General features: G+C 42.6%; 1 protein-coding gene across 1 annotated transcript; it reads right to left on the bottom strand.

The window, feature by feature from the left end:
* Window positions 1-547: 547 nt before the first annotated feature.
* Window positions 548-22640, bottom strand: LOC117390816 (uncharacterized). Its single transcript, XM_055231243.1, has 12 exons — window positions 22606-22640; window positions 21031-21242; window positions 19795-19915; window positions 19252-19390; window positions 18683-18787; window positions 18504-18593; window positions 13676-13821; window positions 12766-12837; window positions 8714-9113; window positions 6590-6781; window positions 1233-1333; window positions 548-662 (listed from the first exon to the last, which is right to left on the bottom strand). Exons 1-12 carry the CDS (start codon window positions 22638-22640, stop codon window positions 548-550), a joined length of 1728 nt encoding a protein of 575 aa, XP_055087218.1.
* Window positions 22641-24003: the final 1363 nt, after the last annotated feature.

The following is a 24003-nucleotide window of genomic DNA, read 5'->3' as shown; positions in this document are numbered from 1 at the left end:
CAGCAACCTCATCACTGCAGACACTCCTCTGATCCACCTGTCAATCACACATCCTCCCCTCACTCGAGAACAACATCTCGAGAAACTTCAACTCCTCCTTTTGTCTCCCCACCCACCAGCAAAAAGCACCACTTTTTTCCCATGGAGAACCACGGCCTCGGATCTGGAGGAGCTGATTTTGTTACAAAATGAAGATCAAGTTTTTACCAATACAAATATCCAAAAACATAATTGGGACGTTATAATCCATTACAGTCCTACTGTATCTCCAGTGTCTGCAGTCCTCAGGTTAGATGTCATCTGAACATGTCTTCAGAATGCTCAAAAATGTTTTAAGTTGACCCTATAAAAGCACATGATGTCACCTCTTTCCATTTAAATATGTTAAATGTACATACATGCATTTAAAATGGATAATCCAAAAATGTAACCTTTGGATCAGCATGAAATTAAACGGAAATAAGTGACGTGACATATTTAACTTAGGGTCAACGTTGTATTTTTTAAGATGATCAAAATGTCCCTGGAGATGTACACATATATATGTTTAAACAGTGCTGCAGGGGCCCTCACTGTCACTGTCGTCCCACAGTGAAGCTCCTGTGGTCATGTTACTCTGGTGTCCTCCGGGGGGCGCTCCTCTCTGCTGCAGGAGGCTCTGTCTAGAAAAAAAAAGACAACTAATGTAAGGTCCAAACATTTTTGAAGCCATAGTTTGACACTTTGCACATTTTCCACCTTTTAAAATGCCCCAAAAGTGAAATAAATCCACGGAACAATTCAAACGCATTTCAAAAACACTTTCTTGAGAATTCACATTGAGGACATACAAATACAAACCTAACTAGGCCTGTCATGATAACAACATCTGAAGTGCTATATATTGCTAAAGTAAATGTATATAATTTTGAAACTCATTTACGCCACTGACACAAAAACCCAAGAGCAGGTTTAAACCACAAAAACTATTATAAATCTAAAATATTGTAAAAAAAATAAAAAATTAATAATTATTATTATAATGATCTGTAAGAAATAAACATCAAAGACTTTAGTCGTTAGTTTGCATCTGTAATGAGTCAGACAAGTTATTTATTCAAACCTTTACACCTTAAATCTGATCATATAGCCAAACAAAAACAAAAAACTGAATTCTCCTAGTAGGGCAAATATTAAATACTGACCCTAAAAAAACATGTAAATCCTCATAAAATCCGCAGTGTTGTATTTACCTGAGGTTTTCTCTGTGAGTGTTGAACAGGTGGAAGCTGGGCCTGGGAGCCTGGATCGGGACAAAGCCCTGTCTGCTGTCTCTCTCTGGAGCCGAGTCCAACTGAACACAAAGAAGAGAGGGAATCGAACTACAGACCACTGTTCTACTAATGACTTTCAGGTGACATCACCACATTCTACCGACCAATCATATTTAACACAGATGACATCGTCTGTGTAATCCCTCAGTCATCCAGGTCTGATCTATAGCAAAAGACGAATTTTAAATTTGTCAACTGGACAAATCTTGTAGGAGTGAAGACGTTTCGCTGCTCATTTGCTTCTTCAGTTCTGGTCAGAATACTGGTGGACACTGTCTGAAGGGAGGAGCTAACTACACTGAAACTGTAAACAGCTGTTGTTTCCAGTTTCAACCTTAACAAGCCCCCTATTGCTCTCTTTAGTATTTGTTTGCTTTGGGTCTGAGGATGGCAAGAATAAATCGGAGATAGATGATGTCTAAGGCCCCCATTCCTGTTCAAGGAAGGATTATGTTTCCTAACAAAAATAGCGTTTTTTTACTTTTTTTTTTTTTTTTTTTTTTACTTTTTTTTTAAATCTCTGGTTCAGATCTGTACCTCACTCTCTTCAAAGGAGGAGTGTAACACTCACTGCACTCTTCACTACACTGAATGGAGTAGACTACATTACATTGTTTCCGACATTACCTTTTACGGCACATATTAATGCTGTGGATCCAAACATCAAGTTCACACGGGAAGAAGCCAAGGAGAACAAACTGGCCTTTTTAGATTGTGCAGTAACAATAGGAGAGGACAGACGACTCCAGGTAGAAGTTTACAGGAAGCCCACACATACGGACCAATACCTGCTGTTTGACTCACACCATCCACTGCAGCACAAACTCGGAGTGATCCGGACACTACAACACAGAGCTCAAGTGGTGCCCACAAACACAGAGGGAAAAGTGAAGGAGGAGCAACATGTGGAGAAAGCCCTCTCTGCTTGTGGAGATCCAAAATGGGCCTTCAATAGATCTAAGAGCTAAAAAACAGGACAATAGGAATCTGAACCTAGAAGGAGAGGTGTTACCATCCCTTACACTGCGGGTGTGTCTGAAAAACTTCAGACAGTATGAGATTCTGATCTATTTCAAACCAACAAAAACTGGTCCACCCAAAGGACAAAACCCTGAGTCACAAAGAAAGCAATGTGTCTATCTCAGTGGTTCTTAACCTTGTTGGAGGTACTGAAAACAGTTTCATATACACATTCACCGAACCCTTCTTTATTGAAAAAAAAAAATTATATATATATATATATATATATATATATATATATATATATATATATATATATATATATATATATATATATAATGTTTTACTGGTGCACAAAATGAACTGTGCATTAACATCACTGTGTTCAAAGTAAAACCTGTAAAACCAATACAGTGCATGAACTCACAACAAATTACATACATACCTTATCACAAAGAAAAAATTGTAATACTATCACACTGAAATTATTTTAATTTTTAACCTTATGTATTTCAATAATGAACTTATTGTATTTATGCTATTTATTATTTTTAACATTTTAACACACACCCATCACCTCATTTCCATCAGGCTAGAATAATAATGAATATTTACTGCAAATCAGTGACTTCTGCTGTTGCCTTTGAGAGACCAGTTCAGAAACGCGTGGCTTCACCTTGGCCACTCTCATGTCATTTTCACAGCAAAGTCTGTTCCTTTTCTTCATTTTTATGTCGTTTTATGTTTTTATGCCGTTTAAACGGCTCATTTAAGTTGGGCAGGTACTTCGATGGACACATCAAAGGCTGCATTTGTTGAATTGAGCCAACGTCTGAAGACGCTCGCAGTCTGCTAATCATATGAGTCGGGTGCGTGTCTTGACCTCCGTCAAACCCCTGAGATTGACTCACCGAACCCCTAGGGTTCGATCGAACCCAGGTTAAGAACCACTGGTCTATCTACTCCATTCAGTGTAGTGAAGAGCATGTGAGTGTTACACTGCAGAAACTAAACAGCCACTTCATAAGAGGATGTACCAACACTGTCAAAAGAGCAGCTCAGGACCACAGTCTGCTGTAAATCTCCATCTTAAAGCCACTAACCACTCCATTGAAGATAGTGAGGTTCAGATCTGAGCCAGAGAAAAGAAATGGTTTGAGAGAGGAGTTAAAGAAGCTATTTTTGTAAGGACACACTACTTCCTAAAACAGGAACGGGGCCTGAGACATAATCACCAGTCTATAACTCTATCCTCAGACCGAAAACAAATAGGAACAAAGAGAACAATGGATGGCCATTACAGGTTGAATAGGGTCATTAAGACTGAAACTGGAGACAACAGCTGTTTACAGTTTCAGTGTAGTTAGCTCCTCTCTTCAGACAGATATAAGGCAGTGTCCAGCAGTAATCTGACCAGAACTGAAGAAGTGACTTGGACGAGCAGCGAAACATCTTCACTCCTATAACAATTTGTGCAGTTGACAGATTTAAAATTCATCTTCTGCTACAGATGACATCGCCACATTCTACCGGCCAATCATATTTAACACAGATGGACATGGCTAAAGTGAAAATAGTTCAAATGCAGGTTTGTGTTGTGATACAGTGAGGTCCTGGCTTCAGTGGCAGAAGAAGTACTCAACGTCTTTACTTAAGACAGTTTTTTCATGTAATACTTTTACTTAGTAAAAGTATTTAAGTACATGTTTAAAGATGTACTTTAAGAGTAAAAAGTATTTTCGTTGAGTTTTGAACACAGCTTCAAAAGTGGTGATTTTGTTCAAAAGAAACAACTTTTTTCCTGTCTGTTTTTATTTGTATATTTTTGTTTTGCTCACATTTTGAACGTGTTAAAAATAAATCCTCATCCCTGTGTGTGTCCAAAATCCCCTCATCCCTGTGTGTGTCCGATGTAATCCCCTCATCCCTGTGTGTGTCCGATGTAATCCCCTCATCTCTGTGTGTGTCCGATGTAATCCCCTCATCTCTGTGTGTGTCTGATGTAATCCCCTCATCCCTGTGTGTGTCTGATGTAATCCCCTCATCCCTGTGTGTGTCTGATGTAATCCCCTCATCCCTGTGTGTGTCTGATGTAATCCCCTCATCCTTGTGTGTGTATGATGTAATCCCCTCATCCCCGTGTGTATATGATGTAATCCCCTCATCTCTGTGTGTGTCTGATGTAATCCCCTCATCCCTGTGTGTGTCTGATGTAATCCCCTCATCCCTGTGTGTGTCTGATGTAATCCCCTCATCCTTGTGTGTGTATGATGTAATCCCCTCATCCCCGTGTGTATATGATGTAATCCCCTCATCCCTGTGTGTGTATGATGTAATCCCCTCATCCCTGTGTGTGTATGATGTAATCCCCTCATCCCTGTGTGTTTGATGTAATCCCCTCATCCCTGTGTGTGTATGATGTAATCCCCTCATCCCTGTGTGTGTCTGATGTAATCCCCTCATCCCCGTGTGTATATGATGTAATCCCCTCATCCCTGTGTGTATATGATGTAATCCCCTCATCCCCGTGTGTATATGATGTAATCCCCTCATCCCCGTGTGTGTCTGATGTAATCCCCTCATCCCCGTGTGTATATGATGTAATCCCCTCATCCCCGTGTGTATCTGATGTAATCCCCTCATCCCTGTGTGTATATGATGTAATCCCCTCATCCCTGTGTGTGTCTGATGTAATCCCCTCATCCCCGTGTGTATATGATGTAATCCCCTCATCCCTGTGTGTGTCTGATGTAATCCCCTCATCCCCGTGTGTGTATGATGTAATCTCCTCATCCCCGTGTGTATATGATGTAATCCCCTCATCCCTGTGTGTGTCTGATGTAATCCCCTCATCCCTGTGTGTGTATGATGTAATCCCCTCATCCCTGTGTGTCTGATGTAATCCCCTCATCCCTGTGTGTGTATGATGTAATCCCCTCATCCCTGTGTGTGTTTGATGTAATCCCCTCATCCCCGTGTGTATATGATGTAATCCCCTCATACCTGTGTGTGTATGATGTAATCCCCTCATCCCTGTGTGTGTCTGATGTAATCCCCTCATCCCTGTGTGTGTTTGATGTAATCCCCTCATCCCCGTGTGTATATGATGTAATCCCCTCATCCTTGTGTGTGTATGATGTAATCCCCTCATCCCTGTGTGTCTGATGTAATACCCTCATCCCTGTGTGTGTATGATGTAATCCCCTCATCCCTGTGTGTGTCTGATGTAATCCCCTCATCCCTGTGTGTGTATGATGTAATCCCCTCATCCCTGTGTGTCTGATGTAATCCCCTCATCCCTGTGTGTATATGATGTAATCCCCTCATCCCTGTGTGTGTATGATGTAATCCCCTCATCCCTGTGTGTGTATGATGTAATCCCCTCATCCCTGTGTGTATGATGTAATCCCCTCATCCCTGTGTGTGTTTGATGTAATCCCCTCATCCCCGTGTGTATATGATGTAATCCCCTCATCCTTGTGTGTGTATGATGTAATCCCCTCATCCCTGTGTGTGTCTGATGTAATCCCCTCATCCCTGTGTGTATATGATGTAATCCCCTCATCCCTGTGTGTGTATGATGTAATCCCCTCATCCCTGTGTGTGTATGATGTAATCCCCTCATCCCTGTGTGTATGATGTAATCCCCTCATCCCTGTGTGTGTTTGATGTAATCCCCTCATCCCCGTGTGTATATGATGTAATCCCCTCATCCTTGTGTGTGTATGATGTAATCCCCTCATCCCTGTGTGTGCCTGATGTAATCCCCTCATCCCTGTGTGTGTATGATGTAATCCCCTCATCCCTGTGTGTGTTTGATGTAATCCCCTCATCCCTGTGTGTGTATGATGTAATCCCCTCATACCTGTGTGTGTATGATGTAATCCCCTCATCCCCGTGTGTATATGATGTAATCCCCTCATACCTGTGTGTGTATGATGTAATCCCCTCATCCCCGTGTGTATATGATGTAATCCCCTCATCCCCGTGTGTGTATGATGTAATCCCCTCATCCCTGTGTGTGTCTGATGTAATCCCCTCATCCCTGTGTGTGTATGATGTAATCCCCTCATACCTGTGTGTGTATGATGTAATCCCCTCATCCCCGTGTGTATCTAATGTAATCCCCTCATCCCTGTGTGTGTCTGATGTAATCCCCTCATCCCCGTGTGTATATAATAATAATAATACATTTTATTTATATAGCGCTTTTCAGGACACTCAAAGTCGCTTCACAGTGGATACAATAATAAAATATCACAAAATATAAAAATATATGATGTAATCCCCTCATTCTGGTGTGTGAGGCTCAGTACCTGTTTCGTGGGGTCGTCCCATATGGGTCTGAACGCACTCTTCGGGTGCAGAGGAGGGGACCCCGTCATGACCGTCACCAGCTTCTTAGCCCCACCCCCCTCCTCTGTCCCTCGCCGCTCCCCCTCCTCTGCCCCCACCCTCCTGAGGGGCGGGTGAGGAGTCAGTCTTGGAATCTGCCATCGCAAACACACCTGAGGAGGAAGAGGAGGGAGAAGAGGGAGAGGAGGAAGAGGAGGCAGGGAGAGGAGGGAGAAGAGGGAGAGGAGGAAGAGGAGGCAGGGAGAGGAGGGAGAGGAGGGAGAGGGGAGGGAGGAGGGAGAGGAGGAAGAGGAGGCAGGAAGGGCAGGGAGAGGAGGGAGTGGAGGCAGAGGAGGAGGGAGAGGAGGGAGAGGAGGGAGAGGAGGGAGAGGAGGGAGAGGAGGAAGAGGAGGCAGGGAGAGGGAGCAGTAAGAGCAGGGAGAAGAGGGAGGAGGGAGAGGAGGAAAAAGAGGATAAGAAGGAAGAGGAGAAAGAGGAGGGAGAGGAGGAAAGGAGGAAAGGAGAGAGGAAGAAGAGAAGGAAAAGGAGAGAGAGGGGGAAGAGAAAGAAAAGGAGGAAAAGGAGAGAGAGAAGGAAGAGGAGGAAGAGCGGGGAGAGGAGGAACAGGAGGAAGAGGATGGAGAGGATGAAGAGGAGGGAGAGAAAGAAGAGGAAGGAGAGGGGGAAGAGGAGGGAGAGAAGGGAGAGGAGTAGACCTGTCATGTTAACTTAATTTGAAGTTGGATATATCACTGAAGTAAATATAGACAATAAATGATAATACTGAAACTCATTTATTTCACTGACACAAAAACCCAAGAGCAGATTTAAACCACAAAAACTACTATAAATCTAATATTGTTAAAAAATCATGAGCTGCAAGAAATAAACTGCAGAATGAAACACTTTAGTTGTTAGTTTGGGTTTGTAATGTAAAGTTATTTATTCAAACTCCAACAGCTCAAATCTGATCATCATTCATCCTTTCTTTGCTTTATCCGGTACCAGGTCGCGGGGGCAGCAGTCTAAGCAGGGACTCCCAGACTTCCCTCACACCAGACACGTCGTCCAGCTCCTCTGATGGGACCCCAAGGCGTTCCCAGGCCACCCGAGAGACCTAGTCCCTCCAGCGTGTCCTGGGTCTTCCCCAGGGCCTCCTCCCAGTGGGACATCCCTAGGGAGGCGTCCAGGAGGCATCCTGAACACATGCCCGAGCCACCTCAGCTGACTCCTCTCGAGGTGGAGGAGCAGTAGCTCTACTCCGAGCTCTTGCATGTGACCAATCTTGTCCTTTCGGTCTTTACCCAGAGCTCATGATAGGTGAGGGTAGGAATGTAGATTTACCGGTAAATCAAGAGCTTTGCCTTTCAACTCAGATTCTTTTTTTACCACAACACACTGTCAGTCAAACCAGTTGCTAACACTAGAGGGAGCGACCTTGGGGAAAGAAGGCGCTTGATTTGTCTGTTATTAATGTTCATATCTGGATTTACAGACATCCAGAACATTGGTGCTTGACTAGAACCAGGACTCGGGTCTAAAACTAGGAAGTACTTCACACATGTGTCATGTGCTCAGGTCTCTGCACTGGCTCCTGTGGCTCAGAGAATAGACTTTAAAGCAGCTCTGCTTGTGTATAAGTCTCTCCATAGACCAGTGCCAAAGTACATCTCCCACATGTTAGAGCCACATGAACCATCTCACACTCTGAGGACTAAACCAGGACTAAACCAGGACTAAACCAGGACTAAACCAGGACTAAACCAGGACTGAAACAGGACTGAAACAGGACTAAACCTGGACTAAACCAATCCTCTGCTTTGATGATGTTTAAATCCAGGCTCAAGCAGTTCCGTTTAGCTGTATGTGACTGAAAGAGTTTTATTCTGCGTCTTCTCTTTTGATGTTACTTTTATGATGATTATTTATGTGTTGGTTTGTTTTATTGTGATTTTAATGTCTTTATTATGCTGTACAACACTTTGAATTACTTTGTGGACCAATTGTGCTGAACAAATAAACTTGCCTTACCTAGACCACAAATAAATCAGATCTGAAGGAGCAGGGAAAGAAACACAAAGTTGACCTTAAACTCTTGAACCCACCGTCCTCTCCCTCGGCTTGAGCAGCACTGGCACATGGCTGTCCTCTTCTTCTCCACTTTCCCTCTGCAGGGTCCCATCCGGGCTGCATGACGTCACTGAGGAATAATCGAAAGTGTCCTCATCCACGTCTGTGTCCCCCTCGCGCAGCTCTGTCGTGGGCCCCACCGTAGCGTGACTGTGGGTGTACGTGCCCTGGCCGGAGTCACTTGTTTCCCCCCAGCACTGAGAGGGGTCCCGGGGAGCAAGGAGATGGAGGGAGGAGCAGTGGGGGCAGTTCCTGGGGGGGTTGGGAGGAGGTTTCTGGGATAAAGTTGATTTTCGGCGAATGGGGCTACAAGATAGACACTCCACACGCAGAGAGGGGCAGGATGCGATCCCGTTTGTGAGAGTGGTTTTGTCTCTGGAAAGGAAGAAAAGTAACAAATCAGTATATACAATTAATATTACTTATGCTTTAATCCTGCATTATAGCTGTGACTAGTCCTCACCCAGTTAGTCGATGTTTTAGACCTGTTTTAGGCCTGTTTTAGACCTGGTTTAGACCTGTTTCTGTCATGATCCTGCCTGTCCTGTCACCTGTTGTTACCCCTCCCTGTCTTGGTCACGTGTCTGAGCACCTCAAAAACATCGCCAAACTCCACCCCTCCCTCTCCCAGTCAGATGCTGAAAAACTGATCCATGCCTTTGTCTCCTCTAGGCTTGACTATTGTAATGCCCTCCTCGACGGGATCCCCGGCAGGAGCCTGCAGAAGCTCCAGCACATCCAGAATTGTGCTGCCAGGATCCTGGCCAGGAGGCGCAAATATGACCACATAACCCCTGTTCTCCACTCACTTCATTGCCTGCCTATCCAGTCTACGATACACTACAAAATCTGTCTCCTCACCTACCAGTGCATCCATGGAACTGCCCTTGCCCATCTCACAGAGCTTCTCACCCCACATACGACCTCACGCAATCTCCGCTCATCCACCACTCACTGCCTTCACCAGCCCAGGACCAGACACTCCACTATGGGAGACAGGGCCTTTCAGGCTGCTGCCCCTTGATTGTGGAATGCCCTCCCAGAGTCTCTGAGGGCACCACAAAGTGTCGAGGGCTTTAAAAAAGGCCTTAAGACATTCTTGTTTAAAAAGTCTTATCAAGTTTTATGACTTTTTACTGCTATTAATTATTTGAATGTCTGTAAATATAAATTAAATTGTAATGTCTTTTTATATGTTTATTACTTTCTCTGATTTATGTTTTTATATGTTTCTTCTGTGTCTGTAGCACTCTGAGATTTCTCTGAAATGTAAAGTGCAATACAAATAAAATTTATTATTATTATTATTATTCATGGAGCTGGGGCGGAGAGCTGTCTCCTCCCGTGCACACCTGGAGTGGATTCCCAATCAGCCGCACCTGGGGACCTGGGAGGAATAAGAGGAGCCTGGACATGACTCTCAGTGCCAGATCGTCTGTGTACCTCAGTGGTATACGCTTGGCTTAGCTCTTGTTTTTTGATTCTCGTCACTTTTACTAAGCTGGAATTTTTGCTCCTGCCAGATCCTGCTCCCGCTCCTCGGACCCGCTCTGCTCTCCTGCCTCTGATCCAGCTCCACCCTGCCGGTTAGTGATGGTAAAACCGAAACCTCATGAAACATTGAACCACTTTGAGACAACTGCACTGAAAATGACACACTTCGAATCATTTGACACAGTCAGAAGAGCGACATCTGCTGGATTTGTCTGTGATGCATTTGTGTGGATGTGACTTAAAGCTTTTGTGTGAACCTCGCCCCTTCCTCTAATCCCCACTCCCCTTTTCTGTGACTTTTATCTGAATGAATTTTATCACTTCCATTTTATTTTTATTCTCTTATAACTTATTCTCCTGTTTTATTATATTGTTTTACATTATTTTGTGTCAACTTGTGTTTAAATTAAGTTTCTTTTCCCTCTTTTGCGCAACTCACGTTTTTTAAATGTGCTATACAAATAAAATGGCTACTTTCTAAGAAAAAAAATTACTTTTCAAACTGGTGTCTTTGTGTCCTATACTTGTATGTATGCATTAGTTTTACTCTGACTTGGCCAACTAAAGAGTTTGCAGCTGCAGAGGCATTTTAAACTGGAAAAATTGGAGAATAAAATGATGTGGTTAAGCAACTGGGATAGTGATTGTGCAACTGTAGTTTTTCTGAAATTGGAACATTTTTGGAAAAGGTGTTGGGGATGTGAGTGGGGAAATGTGAGATACGGTATTTATAAAGTTTGAGAGATTTTCTCTTGAGCACAAATCAAACACTTGACTTTATTCGGGCTTATTAAGTCAAAGTGCTCCCGTACATATGACCGTGCTCTTTTTGATGGCAATAGCTGCCCCTCTGTATCTCTTCTTTACTGTCTCACTCACACTCTCTTTCAACCACTCAAAGTCACTCTCAACACTTACCTATAACTATGACTATGTGTATTATATAGGCCTAGGTGTATATTGGTGTGAATCTGTGTGTGTGGTGGAGTGTATCTTGTGTTATGTAATATGTCTGTGTATATAAATGTGTCTGTACTAGGTATAATCTGTTCTTACCTGCTTTAATATAAACTTTCTCTTATTGAATAACTAGTATAGTGTTAGAAATGCCGTCAACAAAATCTCCTCCTCTCAAAACCCACAATTCTCTTTTAAAGCTCTGACACAATTAAAGCAGCTTGAAACCGTAGCTCGACACGTATCTCTGACACTTCTGACGTAACGAGGCCTCGGTTTGACTGGTCATGTGATTTTTTTTGCGTGGTGAAGCGCGTATCGAAACAACGCTCGGCGACACTTCCGCTTCCGTACAGTGTTGAGCTGAGAGGCTCGAGCGTAACATCTCTACTGCCGGTACTATCCGTCCCTTCTCTGACTACGCTCCACTCACCCTGTTCCTGCTCCCTGGACCCTGCTCCATTCTGCCGGTGTTGTCCGTCCTGCCCCTGTCTCCGTCTCCCACGCCCGGCCCTGAGGCTACGACTCATGCCCTGTTCCTGGTTCCCCGTTAGCTTCTTGTTTGTTTAAATTTCACCTCTGTAAATAAACACTGTAAATCTTCCCCCGAGTTCAGTATCTTTGGTCCCCCCCTGAGCTGAGCGTTACAATAGTTTCAGTCCTGTTTCAAGCATGCTTGAGTCCTAGTTTAGTCCTGGTTTAGACCAGGATTAGTTCTGGTTTAGACCTGGTTTAAACCTGGTTTAGTCATGTTTTAGACTTGATTTCTGGTTTAGTCCAAAGGAGAAAGGTAGTTAGATTGTAATTATAGTGGCCAAAATGTACCTCTAGCCACTGTGTGGCAATGTGTCCTATGTAAGACCTGTAATTAGCAGTGCCAGTTAAAGAGGACCAGGCTTCTGACTGTGTTCATGGATCATGCCAAAATAAAGTAATCTTTGAGCTTTGGGCTCATTTATTGGAAACACATGTCACAAATGTCTTTTAAAATTTGCATCCTAGTGGCTTGTGTGGCTTAGGACCTGTTGTATTTCAAAGTACAATATAAAAGTAACAAAACAAAAAAAGTGTTGGGAAGTAACTGAATAAGTAACTGTATTCTGTTACAGTTACTCTTTCATTTGGTAGCATTCAGAATACTGTTACTTTCCTAAAATCAAAATACACTTGGCAGTACTTGATCACACAATTTTGGGTCCAAACTGCACAGTATTAATGAGAAAAAATAGCAAACACCTCTTAAGGCCTAGTTTTTAACCCAATTTCATTCTTCTTTTGGTCAAGATAATAGCAGTAAACTAGGAGCAAAGAAGCTTGTGTACCACAATTTAAGAAACACTGTCTTATTTTATTTTAAGCCCTATTTTAAGGCTCAATTAGACAGCTGCTTTAGGTATTTTGTGTTAGATGTAGATATTTGGGGCAAATATATTACAATTATCAACATTTTGTCCTCAATTATAGCCTGAAAAATGGGTGAGGTTTGTGCTTCATGACTGAGTGAGAAAATCTGTAAAACTATAGCGCTGGTGCAGTCTACAGTGGCCAGTACCAAACATGGCCCAGGGAATCTCACCTCTGTGCTCCAGGCTTGTCCTCTCTGCTGTTCCCAGAGACTCCACCAGAGGCCGCTGTGTCACTGCAGCCGCTTTTAAGAGACCATAGAAACACATGAAGAGATTATTTTAAAACGAAACTGCTGTTAGATCTGATGGACTGCTACTCTTTGCTCAGTTGGTTTGCACTCCAACCCCAATTTTGATGGTTAGATACAGATTATAGTATTATGTTGTGCTATTAGGCCAACCTTGCAAGCGTTTTACAGTTAAATACAGAGACTTTTATTTGGAAATGTGTGCTTTTATTTTGGTACTGCACACTTCCGTTCCTTCATTTAGGTCTAATGTGTTTCTCAAATTTTTTTGAGCAGTGTATTAAACTTAGTGCAACTCCTACACAAGAAACACCTCGACTTATATATTTATTCATTTGTACATTTAATATGGGCCATTTCATTGTATTGTATTGTATTATATTATATTATATTATATTATATTGTATTGTATTGTATTATGATATGCTATAGCTAAGAATGGCTTGCGATAAATCAATTCATTGTTAGAATAAGACACCTTTTATTGTCAGTTTCTTGTAACGGCTTTAATCCTTGTTATTGAGCTCACAATATTACATGTACTGGAACGTGAAATTAGAATAAGAAATCCCTGATTTTGCCTTTGTATGTTTCCCTTGCAGTTTTCCTCTGCTGTTCATGCCTCAGGACAATACTTTATACTTTTTGCAAATTCAGATTGTTGAGCAAGGTTATGTCTAAATCTGGTGATAAACATTTATAATCACACCTGCACCTGTTTTTAATGTTTTAAGAGTCTGATACTCTCTTTGAGCTCTCCATGTATAAATAAAGATAACTCAAATCAAATAAAGTAAAAATACAAGGTCAGTGTTTGTAGCACATTTCTAACCTGATGGCGCCCCCTTCTGGCTGCTCCCACTGGACGTCCCGCTCCAGGATTTGGTGACACTGATTCAGGAGGGACCTCAGTGCTCGCTCTGACCCCAGGAGGAGGCTGCAGTCTGGGTGATCTTTACCCGTCCACTGCAACAAGCTCTGGAGCAGAAACAAAATTATATATGTTAGAAAATTACACTTAGTAAATCTAAAACCCATGAGGAACAAAGAGGACCTCAACACATTTAAAGGTCACATAGTACAAAAAGTGACTCCTGTGAGCTTTAAGTCATGTATTAATGCTGTCCATCCATCCATTTTCCTACGCTTATCCGGGGCCAGGTCACAGGGGCAGCAGTCTAAGCAGGGACTCCCAGACTTCCCTCACCCCGGACACATCCTCCAGCTCCTCCGGTGGGACCCCAATTCCATGTTCCCAGAGCTAATCTCCATGTCCGAAGATCTGGTCGTCGAGGCACCCCGCGTTCAACTGCCGCGATGTCTTCGATCTCTTTGCACCCCCCCCCCCCCCCCCCCCCCATGGCTCCTCCCGCAGGTGGTGGGTCCACAGGTGGATGGCCCCATGTCACTCCTTTGGGTTGGGCCCAGCCGGGCCCTGTAGGGAAAGGCCCGGCCACCAGGCGCTCGCTGCCGAGCACCTATCTCAGTCTTGGCTCCAGGGTGGGGCCCCGGTAACGCCAGGCCGGGCGACGTCACTGGCCTTGCTCAATTGCTACTTATGTGGGGCTTCTAAAGCTCAAAATGCTCTGTTCCATCTTCTGATGTCATGAAGTGAGAGGTCTGAAATTCTCCTAATGATTCTAGTGAACTTGCATGGCAAAACACAGTAGAGCACTTCCTGTATTCATTCAATTCAATTCATTTTATTTTTGTAACGCCCAAAATCACAACAACAGTTGTCTCAAAGGGCGTTCATGTTTTGGTTGATGGGGGAAACCGGAGTACACGGAGGAAACCCATCCAGACACGGGGAGAAACATGAAAAACTCCACACAGAAAGGCCTGGCGACCCGGGGATCCAACCAAACCTTATTGCTGTGAGGCATGAGCCACTCAGCCACCGTGCTGCCTACACACACAAAAAAAAAAAAAAACAACAGGAAAAATCAGACAAAACAAGAAAAATCGGCCAGGCGAGGAGGAGGGAGGGGGGTGGAGGAGGGCCAGGCGAGGAGGAGGAAGACGAGGCGAGGAGGAGGAGAGCCGGGCGAGGAGGATGAAATCGTGAAGGAAGAGATTGTAGACCAGGTAGAGAGTTGAAAGAAGTTTATCTGATCAGATGAATGAAGTTACAGACAGCAGGCACATGCGTTACATTTCAGAGGAGTTTTCCAGTACTTATAGCCTTTTCAAGGTACTATCTATAGAAGGCAGGTCTTATAAGGACTTAACTAATTTTACATACTGTCCGTACAAGGTCACAAAGAAATGTATGGTTAGCTGTTTACAGAGAGGTAGAATGCGTCACTAAGAGATGCCTGCAGTCACTAAAAAGATGGATTGCTAGGCCTCTTGTCAACCTGAAGAGGAATACTAGTATCGTATGACCGAAGCGACTGGTTCTAGTGGAGACAGCCTAAAATAAGTTTTGTGTCACATTCCTACAGAGAAACAAGTTCACCTTCATGCTAAGACACAAAATAATCAACACAAGGTTTAAAAGTAAAAATCATGCTTTTAGAGGATGAGAGCCAGGCAAGGAGGAGGGCCAGGCGGGGAGGAGGAGAGGGTCCAGCTGTCATCGGGGCATCTGAAAGAGTTACACTCCACAGGGGGAGTGGGACAGGGGACAACATGTGAATAGCATTGCTGATGAGAAAATAGGGGGAAGCAGAGGATAGTGCTCAGGTTGCCATACTTCCCCCAGCTAGTTATTTCCTACTGCAGCCTATCTTATCCCGGGTTTTAATGTCACTCCCAGCCAATCTGGTCATAGTTAGTCCGGAGTGACATTAAACTAAGTAACCTGGTCATAAGCTATACTAAAGAGGAAGGTTTTAAGCCTGGTCTTAAATACAGAGACTGTGGGGGCCTGTTTAACATCAGCAGGGAGTTGATTCCATAGCACAGGAGCTTGGTCTCCCTCCCACTGTACTTTTGGACACTCTAGGAACCACTAATAGTCCTGCATTCTGAGAGCGGAGTGCTCTGTTTGGCTGGTATGGGACAATAGCATCTTGCAGATAGGATGGGGCCATACCGTTTAGGGCTTTGTATGTCAGGAGGAGGACTTTGAATTTGATTCTAAGCTCGACAGGAAGCCAGTGCAGATATTTTAGTACAGGACTGATGTGGTCTCTTCTTTTAGTTCCTGTTAGGACTCTGGCCGCTGCATTTTGGACCAACTGGAGGCTCCTTATAGTACTTTATAGTACTTTATAGTACTTTTGGGGCAGGCGGCGAGCAGAGAATTACAGTAATCAAGTCTGGAAGTAACAAATGCATGGATGAGTTTTTCAGCATCGTTTTTAGGTAAAATATTTCTAATTTTAGTTATATTTCGCAGGTGAAAGTATGCGGTTTTACAAGCTAGGTTTACATGGGCTGTGAATGAGAGATTTTGATCAAATAGGACTCCAAGATTTTTTACAGTAGGGCTAGAAGCTAAACTCACATTGTCGAGTGAGATTATCTGGTCCGACAGAGAATCTCTTTGACCTTTGGGACCAACGACAATGACCTCTGTTTTTTGAGGATTTAAGAGCAGGTAATTCAAGGTCATCCAGGTTTTGATGTCCTTCACACAGGCACTGAGTTTATCTATTTGATCAGTCTGATTTGGTTTCATTGATAAGTACAGCTGAGTGTCATCAGCGTAGCAGTGAAAATTAATGCCATGTTTTCTGATAATGTTCCCCAATGGCAACATATACAGAGTAAATAGGATTGGACCAAGCACAGATCCTTGTGGAACACCACAGGCTACTTTAGAACAGGGAGAGGTGCTCTGGTTTATACTAACAAACTGGTACCTATCTGATAGATAGGATTTAAACCATTTGAGGGCGGTCCCTCTGATTCCAATGTCACATTCTAACCTCTGCAGTAGAATGTTGTGATCAATGGTGTCAAACGCTGCACTGAGGTCCAGTAGGACCAGGACTGAAGCCAGCCCGTTATCAGCAGCTAGTAGTAAATCATTTGTTACTTTAAGCAGTGCAGTCTCTGTGCTGTGGTAAGCTCTGAATCCAGATTGAAATTTTTCAAATATATTATTGTCCTGCAGGTGGCGGCAGAGCTGTTTCACCACCACTCGTTCTAGAATTTTTGAGAGGAAGGGAAGATTAGAGATAGGTCTATAGTTGACTAGTTCATCAGGATTTAGGTTAGGTTTTTTCAAAAGGGGTTTAATCACAGCATACTTAAAGGACTGAGGAACGTAGCCATTTTCTAACGACATATTTATTATGTTATGGATGGAATCTATTATTAGGGGGAGGGATTCTTTGAGGAGTCTGATTGGAATAGGGTCGAGCAAACAGGTTGATGGTTTGGACGACATGATGGCTGAGGTAATCTCCACCTCATCAACAGGAGTAAATTTATCTAATATTATTAGAGGATCCATATGGGATATTGGTATTACAGACTGGATTAGCTCAGAGCTGATTTTTGGAGTAGCTTTGTTGATTTTGTCTCTAATGGTTGTAATTTTGTAATCGAAGAATTGAAGAAAGTCATCACAACTAATGTTGGAGGGGATAAGAGACTCATTAGCAGTGTGGGAGTTTGTCAGCCTGGCTACAGTGCTGAACAGAAATCTGGGGTTATTTTTGTTTACTTTTATTAGATTTGAATAGTATCTAGTTCGGGCTTTCCGCAGAGCGGCCTTATAAGTGAGCAGGCAGAGCTTCCATGCCTTCAGAGACTGCTCAGAGCACGAGCGGCGCCAAAGCTTCTCTGTGCGTCTTACATGTTGTTTGAGTGTCCTGAGCTGTAACGTGTACCATAGAGCCGGAGGTCTTGGTTTAATGCTTTTCTGTTTTAGCGGAGCTACAACATCGAGAGCAGATTTTAAGGTGAGCATTGTTCTGTCGACCAATTGATCAGTGACAATTGGATTAAAATTATTGTCATTGTCACATGACATATCTTTCAGTAATGGCTCAATAATTTCTTTAAACTCTGTAACCAATATATCTGATAATGCTCTTTTCATTATAGTTTTTTTCTGCGGGGCTGGATAGTCTTTTAGTATAAATTGAAAGGTAATTAAGAAATATTACCCCATGTAGACTTTTTTCAGCCTGAGAGAAGAACTCAATATGCAGGGTTTGTGTGTTAAACATGTGTGAATGAAACAAACCACAACTCCAGGTCTGTTTGAAATGAGGAAACAATATTATGACACAGATGAGAGAATAGTGTAATATGGACCTTTAAGCTTTCTTTCATAAAGAGTAAAGTAGTAATGTGTTCAGTGTACTCAAGTAAAAAATGTTCCTTTGAAGTAATCACTCAAATATATGTGTTTTTAAACTCCATAAAACTTCACTAGAATCATTTGGATCATTTCAGCCCTGCCAGTCTCTGCTGAACTAAAGATAAAAGTAATGAACTACTGCTTCATGACATCACAAGGTGGAATAGAGCATTTTGAGCTTTAGAGATGTAGATGGACTAATAATAAAGTGTTACTCAAATGTGTGAATGGAACAAAACACAACTCCAGATCTGTTTTTGAAGAGGGGACAGCATTAGAACATGACTTAAAGCTCACAAGAGTCAGTATTGTGTGATACAGGACCTTTAAATAATCGTGTTAATATAACACTGCTCTCCTTTGTTACAGCACAAATGGAAGTGACATCAGCTCAGACCTGTATGTGGCTCAAATATCCATGGATCCTTGAGACTGGAGCCAAAAGTAAAGACAGAAGTTTCATCTCCTCTCGCTCCAGGTCACAGCTCTGAGAAACAAAATGAAAACGCCTCCATTCACTTACATCACACCGGTTTCACACAGTTTAAACTTTGGGACAGTTGATAGTTTAGAGACCTGCAGTTTGTGGCTCTGCTCCGTCTGGTTGAGGCGGCTGAACTCCAGAGAGAGGAACGAGGCCAGAGTCATGGTGTAACCTAAATACATGTCTGAGAACGAAGACTGAAAGAAACATAACACTTTATGATTTATATAAATGCACTCTCTCTCCCTCCGCTCTGCCCCAGCCACACTACACCAGCAGAACGGTCAGCCCCCTCAGACCCTGTTTTATAAGTTTCAGTTTCCTGTGTGTCTATGTGATGTTCTAAGGACTTTTCACCTTTCAAAAGATATTTTGGTTTAAATTGTTATTTGCTATGGCAGCAGTTCTGATTTTTCATCATTCTGTAATCCATGGATAGGCTGACTCTTCACTCTCTATGCCTAAGCAAAGAAGGAAGAAGGCAGAATGCATTTATTTAAAGGTGCACTATGTAACTTTTCCGGTGGAGGGTCCACCACCCGCTTACATTCTTGGAAATGCCTTTGACAAAAATTCATGCCACTTTACTGCTCAGGGCTGGGAGAGACATGAGCTCAAGCAGAAAAATCTGATTCAAATGAATTATTGAAATGAACCTTACGTCGTTTTGTCCGATAAGTTGAACCAGGATGTCTCCGATCAAAGATTTCCAGTGTTCAGCCGAGAGCCGCTCTTGAAGAGTGTTTCTGAAGAGCAGCTGCCTCTGGAGGAGCTGCTCCACATACGTCACGTACGTCTGACTACAAACATAAACATTGCATCTGTGTGATATGTAAGCATGATATTAATTAGACCAGAGTGGACTAGGACCATAGACTGTGTAAAGAAAAGGACTAAGTGAGTGTGACGCCACCCAGAGCGTTTGGCTCCAGTCAAATGAAGCTCATCAAGGCTAGCAATTACAGGGCAAATTTGAAGCAGAGTTCCATATTTGGAATTACAACCATGAGTATCATTTAAGACCAAAAATGACGAGCCTGACAGCAGCAGTTACAGAGAGAGGGGACACAGTTTTTCAGTGTAAAGTGAACGGAAGAGTTGATGGAGCCAAAAGTGCGTCCATGATCACTTCCTCTTTGGAAGGCGGCGGCTAGCAGGTTAGCTCTGTACATTTATATAAACAGTCTATGACTAGGACACTTACTATGGCTGTGGGGAGATGTGGTGGTCCGGGGGGGTCCGGTATTTCTCATAGAGTTGGTTCAGAGTCGAGACGTACTCCCATTCAGAGTGCAACAGCTGCATCGCCACCTGGTGACGGGCATCTGTAAGAACAGGATGATGATTTAGACTTTGATCTGACCGATGAGCTCCTCATGATAATAGTTATTTCGACAATACAGCCTCAAATAAACCTGCCAAAAGACAAAAAAAACCAACTGCCTTATTAAATCAAAATTGCAAAAAAAGGTCAAATTTTACACTATAAATAACAGGTTTGTGATCGTGGAATGTGATCATTCAATCAGATCTGTTTGTTTCAGTGACACATGTGAAGCGATGGAACGGATTTTGACTTTGCTCATTGATGCATACAGGTCAGGTGGATACAGATGTGTATACAGGTCAGGTGTATACAGATGTGAGCATGATCAGGTGTATACAGGTCAGGTGTATACAGATCTGAGCATGGTCAGGTGTATACAGATGTGTATTCAGGTCAGGTGTATACAGATCAGGTGTATACAGATCAGGTGGATACAGGTCAGGTGTATACAGGTCAGGTGTATACAGATCTGAGCATGGTCAGGTGTATACAGATGTGTATTCAGGTCAGGTGTATTCAGGTCAGGTGTATACAGATCAGGTGGATACAGGTCAGGTGGATACAGATGTGAGCATGGTCAGGTGTATGCAGGTCAGGTGTATGCAGGTCAGGTGTATGCAGGTCAGGTGTATGCAGGTCAGGTGTATACAGGTCAGGTGTAAACAGATGTGAGCATGGTCAGGTGTAAACAGGGCAGGTGTATACAGATGTGAGCATGGTCAGGTGTATGCAGGTCAGGTGTATACAGATGTGAGCATGGTCAGGTGTAAACAGGGCAGGTGTATACAGATGTGAGCATGGTCAGGTGTATGCAGGTCAGGTGTATGCAGGTCAGGTGTATACAGGTCAGGTGTATACAGATCTGAGCATGGTCAGGTGTATACAGATGTGTATTCAGGTCAGGTGTATGCAGGTCAGGTGTATACAGGTCAGGTGTAAACAGATGTGAGCATGGTCAGGTGTAAACAGGGCAGGTGTATACAGATGTGAGCATGGTCAGGTGTATGCAGGTCAGGTGTATACAGATGTGAGCATGGTCAGGTGTAAACAGGGCAGGTGTATACAGATGTGAGCATGGTCTAAATCTTTTCATTTTAACTGTTTGTCTTTGACCTGTTCCTTCGCTGAGTCCGGCCTTCAGTCCCTGCAGGAAACAGTGCAGCAGCAGCTTCCCTCTGGATCCTGAGCAGCAGCACTGAGACCCCACAGGGTCCACGTCCTGGTCTAGAGTTTGATCCAAGTCCTGGTCCAGCCCCGGGTTTAAGTGTAGATCTGGTACGGGGTCTGGACTCGGGTCTGGACTTGTATCTGGTTCTGGTGGGGCACTGCACAAATGAGAGGGAGGCAAAATGGCTGCTTATTACATGATTTTATCAGCTACATTGGCTTCAAGCGGTGCTCGGATGATTGTCAGTTACATAAAAAATCTGTATAAAAGATTAATATTTTTTATGCTTTAATCCTTCATTATAACCGTGGCTTGTCCTCACCCAGTTAGTCCATGTTTTAGACAAGGCTTAGTCCTGATTTAGTCCAAGTTTAGACGAAGTTTAGTCCTGCATTAGGCCTGGTTTAGACCTGTTTTAGATCTGGTTTAGATCTGGTTTTAGTCCTGGTTTAGACCTGTCTCAGACCTTGTTTAGACCTGGTTTAGTCATGTTTTGGACCGGATTTAGTTCTAGTTTAGTCCTGGTTGATTCCATTTTCAAACCTGTTTTAGACCCACTTTAGTCCTGGTTTAGTCCTGGTTTAGTCCTGGTTTAGTCCTGATTTAGTCCTGGTTTAATCCTGCTTTAGACCCACTTTAGTCCTGATTTAGTCCATGTTTAGTCCTGGTTTAGTCCTGTTTTAGACCCACTTTAGTCCTGGTTAACTCCTCGTTTAGTCCCAGTTTAGTCCTGGTTTAGTCCCAGTTTAGTCCCATTTAGTCCTGTTTTAGACCCGCTTTAGTCCTAGTTTAGTCCTGGTTTAGACCCACTTTAGTGCTGCTTTAGTCCATGTTTAGTCCTGGTTTAGTCTTATTTTAGACCCGTTTTAGTCCTGGTTTAGTCCTGGTTTAGTCCCAGTTTAGTCCTGGTTTAGTCCCAGTTTAGTCCTGGTTTAGTTCAGGTTTAGTCCTGTTTTTGTCATACTTTAGTCCCAGTTCAGTCCTGGTTTAGTCCCAGTTTAATCCTGGTTGAGTTCCAGTTTAGTCCTGATTTAGTTCAGGTTTAGTCTTGGTTTAGTCCTGTTTTAGACCCACTTTAGTCCTGGTTTAGTCCTTGTTTAGTCCCTGTTTAGTCTCTGTTTAGTCCTGGCCTAGCCCTGTTTTAGACCCACTTTAGTACTGCTTTAGTCCATGTTTAGTCCTGGTTCATTCCTGTTTTAGACCCGCTTTAGTTGTGATTTAGTCCTGGTTTAGTCCCAGTTTAATCCTGGTTTAGACCTGCTTCAGTCCTGGTTTAGTCCTAGTTTAGCCCCACTTTAGTCCTGGTTGAGTTCAGGTTTAGTCCTGTTTTAGTAATAATAATGCCTTACACTTGTAATGCGTTTACAGGCTTGTCAAAGCCTCTCAAAGCTCTACACACTATAGTCATTATTCATTCATTTCCACACTTGGTGATGGTAAGCTACTATTGTAGCCACAGCTGCCCTGGGGCAGACTGACGGAAGTGAGGCTGCCAATCGGCCATCGGCCCCACCTATCACCTATCACCTATCATTCGAGCACACACCACTTTCATACTAGGCAATGTGGGTTCTGTCGTTGTGACACAATGACAGAACTTGGTCTGAGAGGGACTCGATCCTCCGACCTTCAGGTTGGGGGACCAACACTCTAACCACTGAGCCACTGTCGCCCCAATCCTGGTTTAGACCTGCTTCAGTCCTGGTTTAGTCCTAGTTTAGTCCCGGTTTAGTCGCAGTATTAATATTTGAATACTGGGCAGAGAATTACAGTGTGTGGCCAGAGAAGCTTAAAGGTTTTATATTATTTTATTACAGGTTTACATTTGAATGCCTTAGTTTTGCAAAACATGGTAATGAATCTTTTCAGTATTATACTGAAAGCACTTTATTGTTACTGTTTATTTTAATGAAGAAACTTGAAGTTCAGTTGTCTGAAATTGTGGGACATGTTGATTTATTTGCACTTCAAATGAAATGTTTTATATATATATATATATATATATATATATATATATATATATATATATATATATATATATATATATATATATATATATATATATATATATATATATATATATATATTTGATACATTCTATAATTTACTTGGAGACAAATGCAATATAATTGCAATCTGTTAAAGTGAAATAAATGTTAAAGGTTCACATCTGTTGTGTTTTTATTGTTTTAACATAATAAGTAACACGGAGTAGTTACTTTGCCTAGTAACTAGTTACTTCTCCCAAAAAGTAACTGAGTTACTAACTCAGTTACTTTTTGGGAGAAGTAACTTGTAACTATAACTAATTACATTTTGAATCCCCAGCTCTGGAACTCCCTCCCCCATGACCTCCGCAACACACACTCACTCTCACACTTCAAATCTAAACTCAAAACTCATGTGTTTAGAAAGGCATTCTCACCCTGACCACTCTGACCATAACTGCTCTGTCTTTTAATCTATATTTGCTTTAATCTATATTTGTTTTTAAATGTATTTTTAATCATTTTACACTGTTTTATTGTCTTGATGTACGGCAACCTTGAGAGCCTTGAAAGGCGCCTAACAAATAAAATGTATTATTATTATTATTATTATTATTATTATTATTATTATTATTATTATTATTATTATTATTATTATTATTATTAGTCCTGGTTAGGTCCTGTTTTAGACCTGTTTTAGACCCACTTTAGTCCTGGTTTAGTCCTGCTTTAGACCCACTTTAGTCCTGATTTAATCTATGTTTAGTCCTGGTTTAGTCCTCTTTTAGACCCACTTTAGTCCTGGTTAAATCCTGGTTTAGTTCCAGTTTAGTCCTGGTTTAGTCCCAGTTTAGTCCTGTTTAGTCCTGTTTTAGACCCGCTTTAGTCCTGGTTTAGTCCTGGTTTAGTCCTGGCCTAGTCCTGGTTTAG

The sequence above is a fragment of the Periophthalmus magnuspinnatus genome, chromosome 22, assembly GCF_009829125.3.
Source record: "Periophthalmus magnuspinnatus isolate fPerMag1 chromosome 22, fPerMag1.2.pri, whole genome shotgun sequence".
Taxonomy (NCBI): domain Eukaryota; kingdom Metazoa; phylum Chordata; class Actinopteri; order Gobiiformes; family Gobiidae; genus Periophthalmus; species Periophthalmus magnuspinnatus.
The sequence above is the reverse complement of the archived record's forward strand: the minus strand, read 5'-3'. Positions and strand labels throughout refer to the sequence as shown.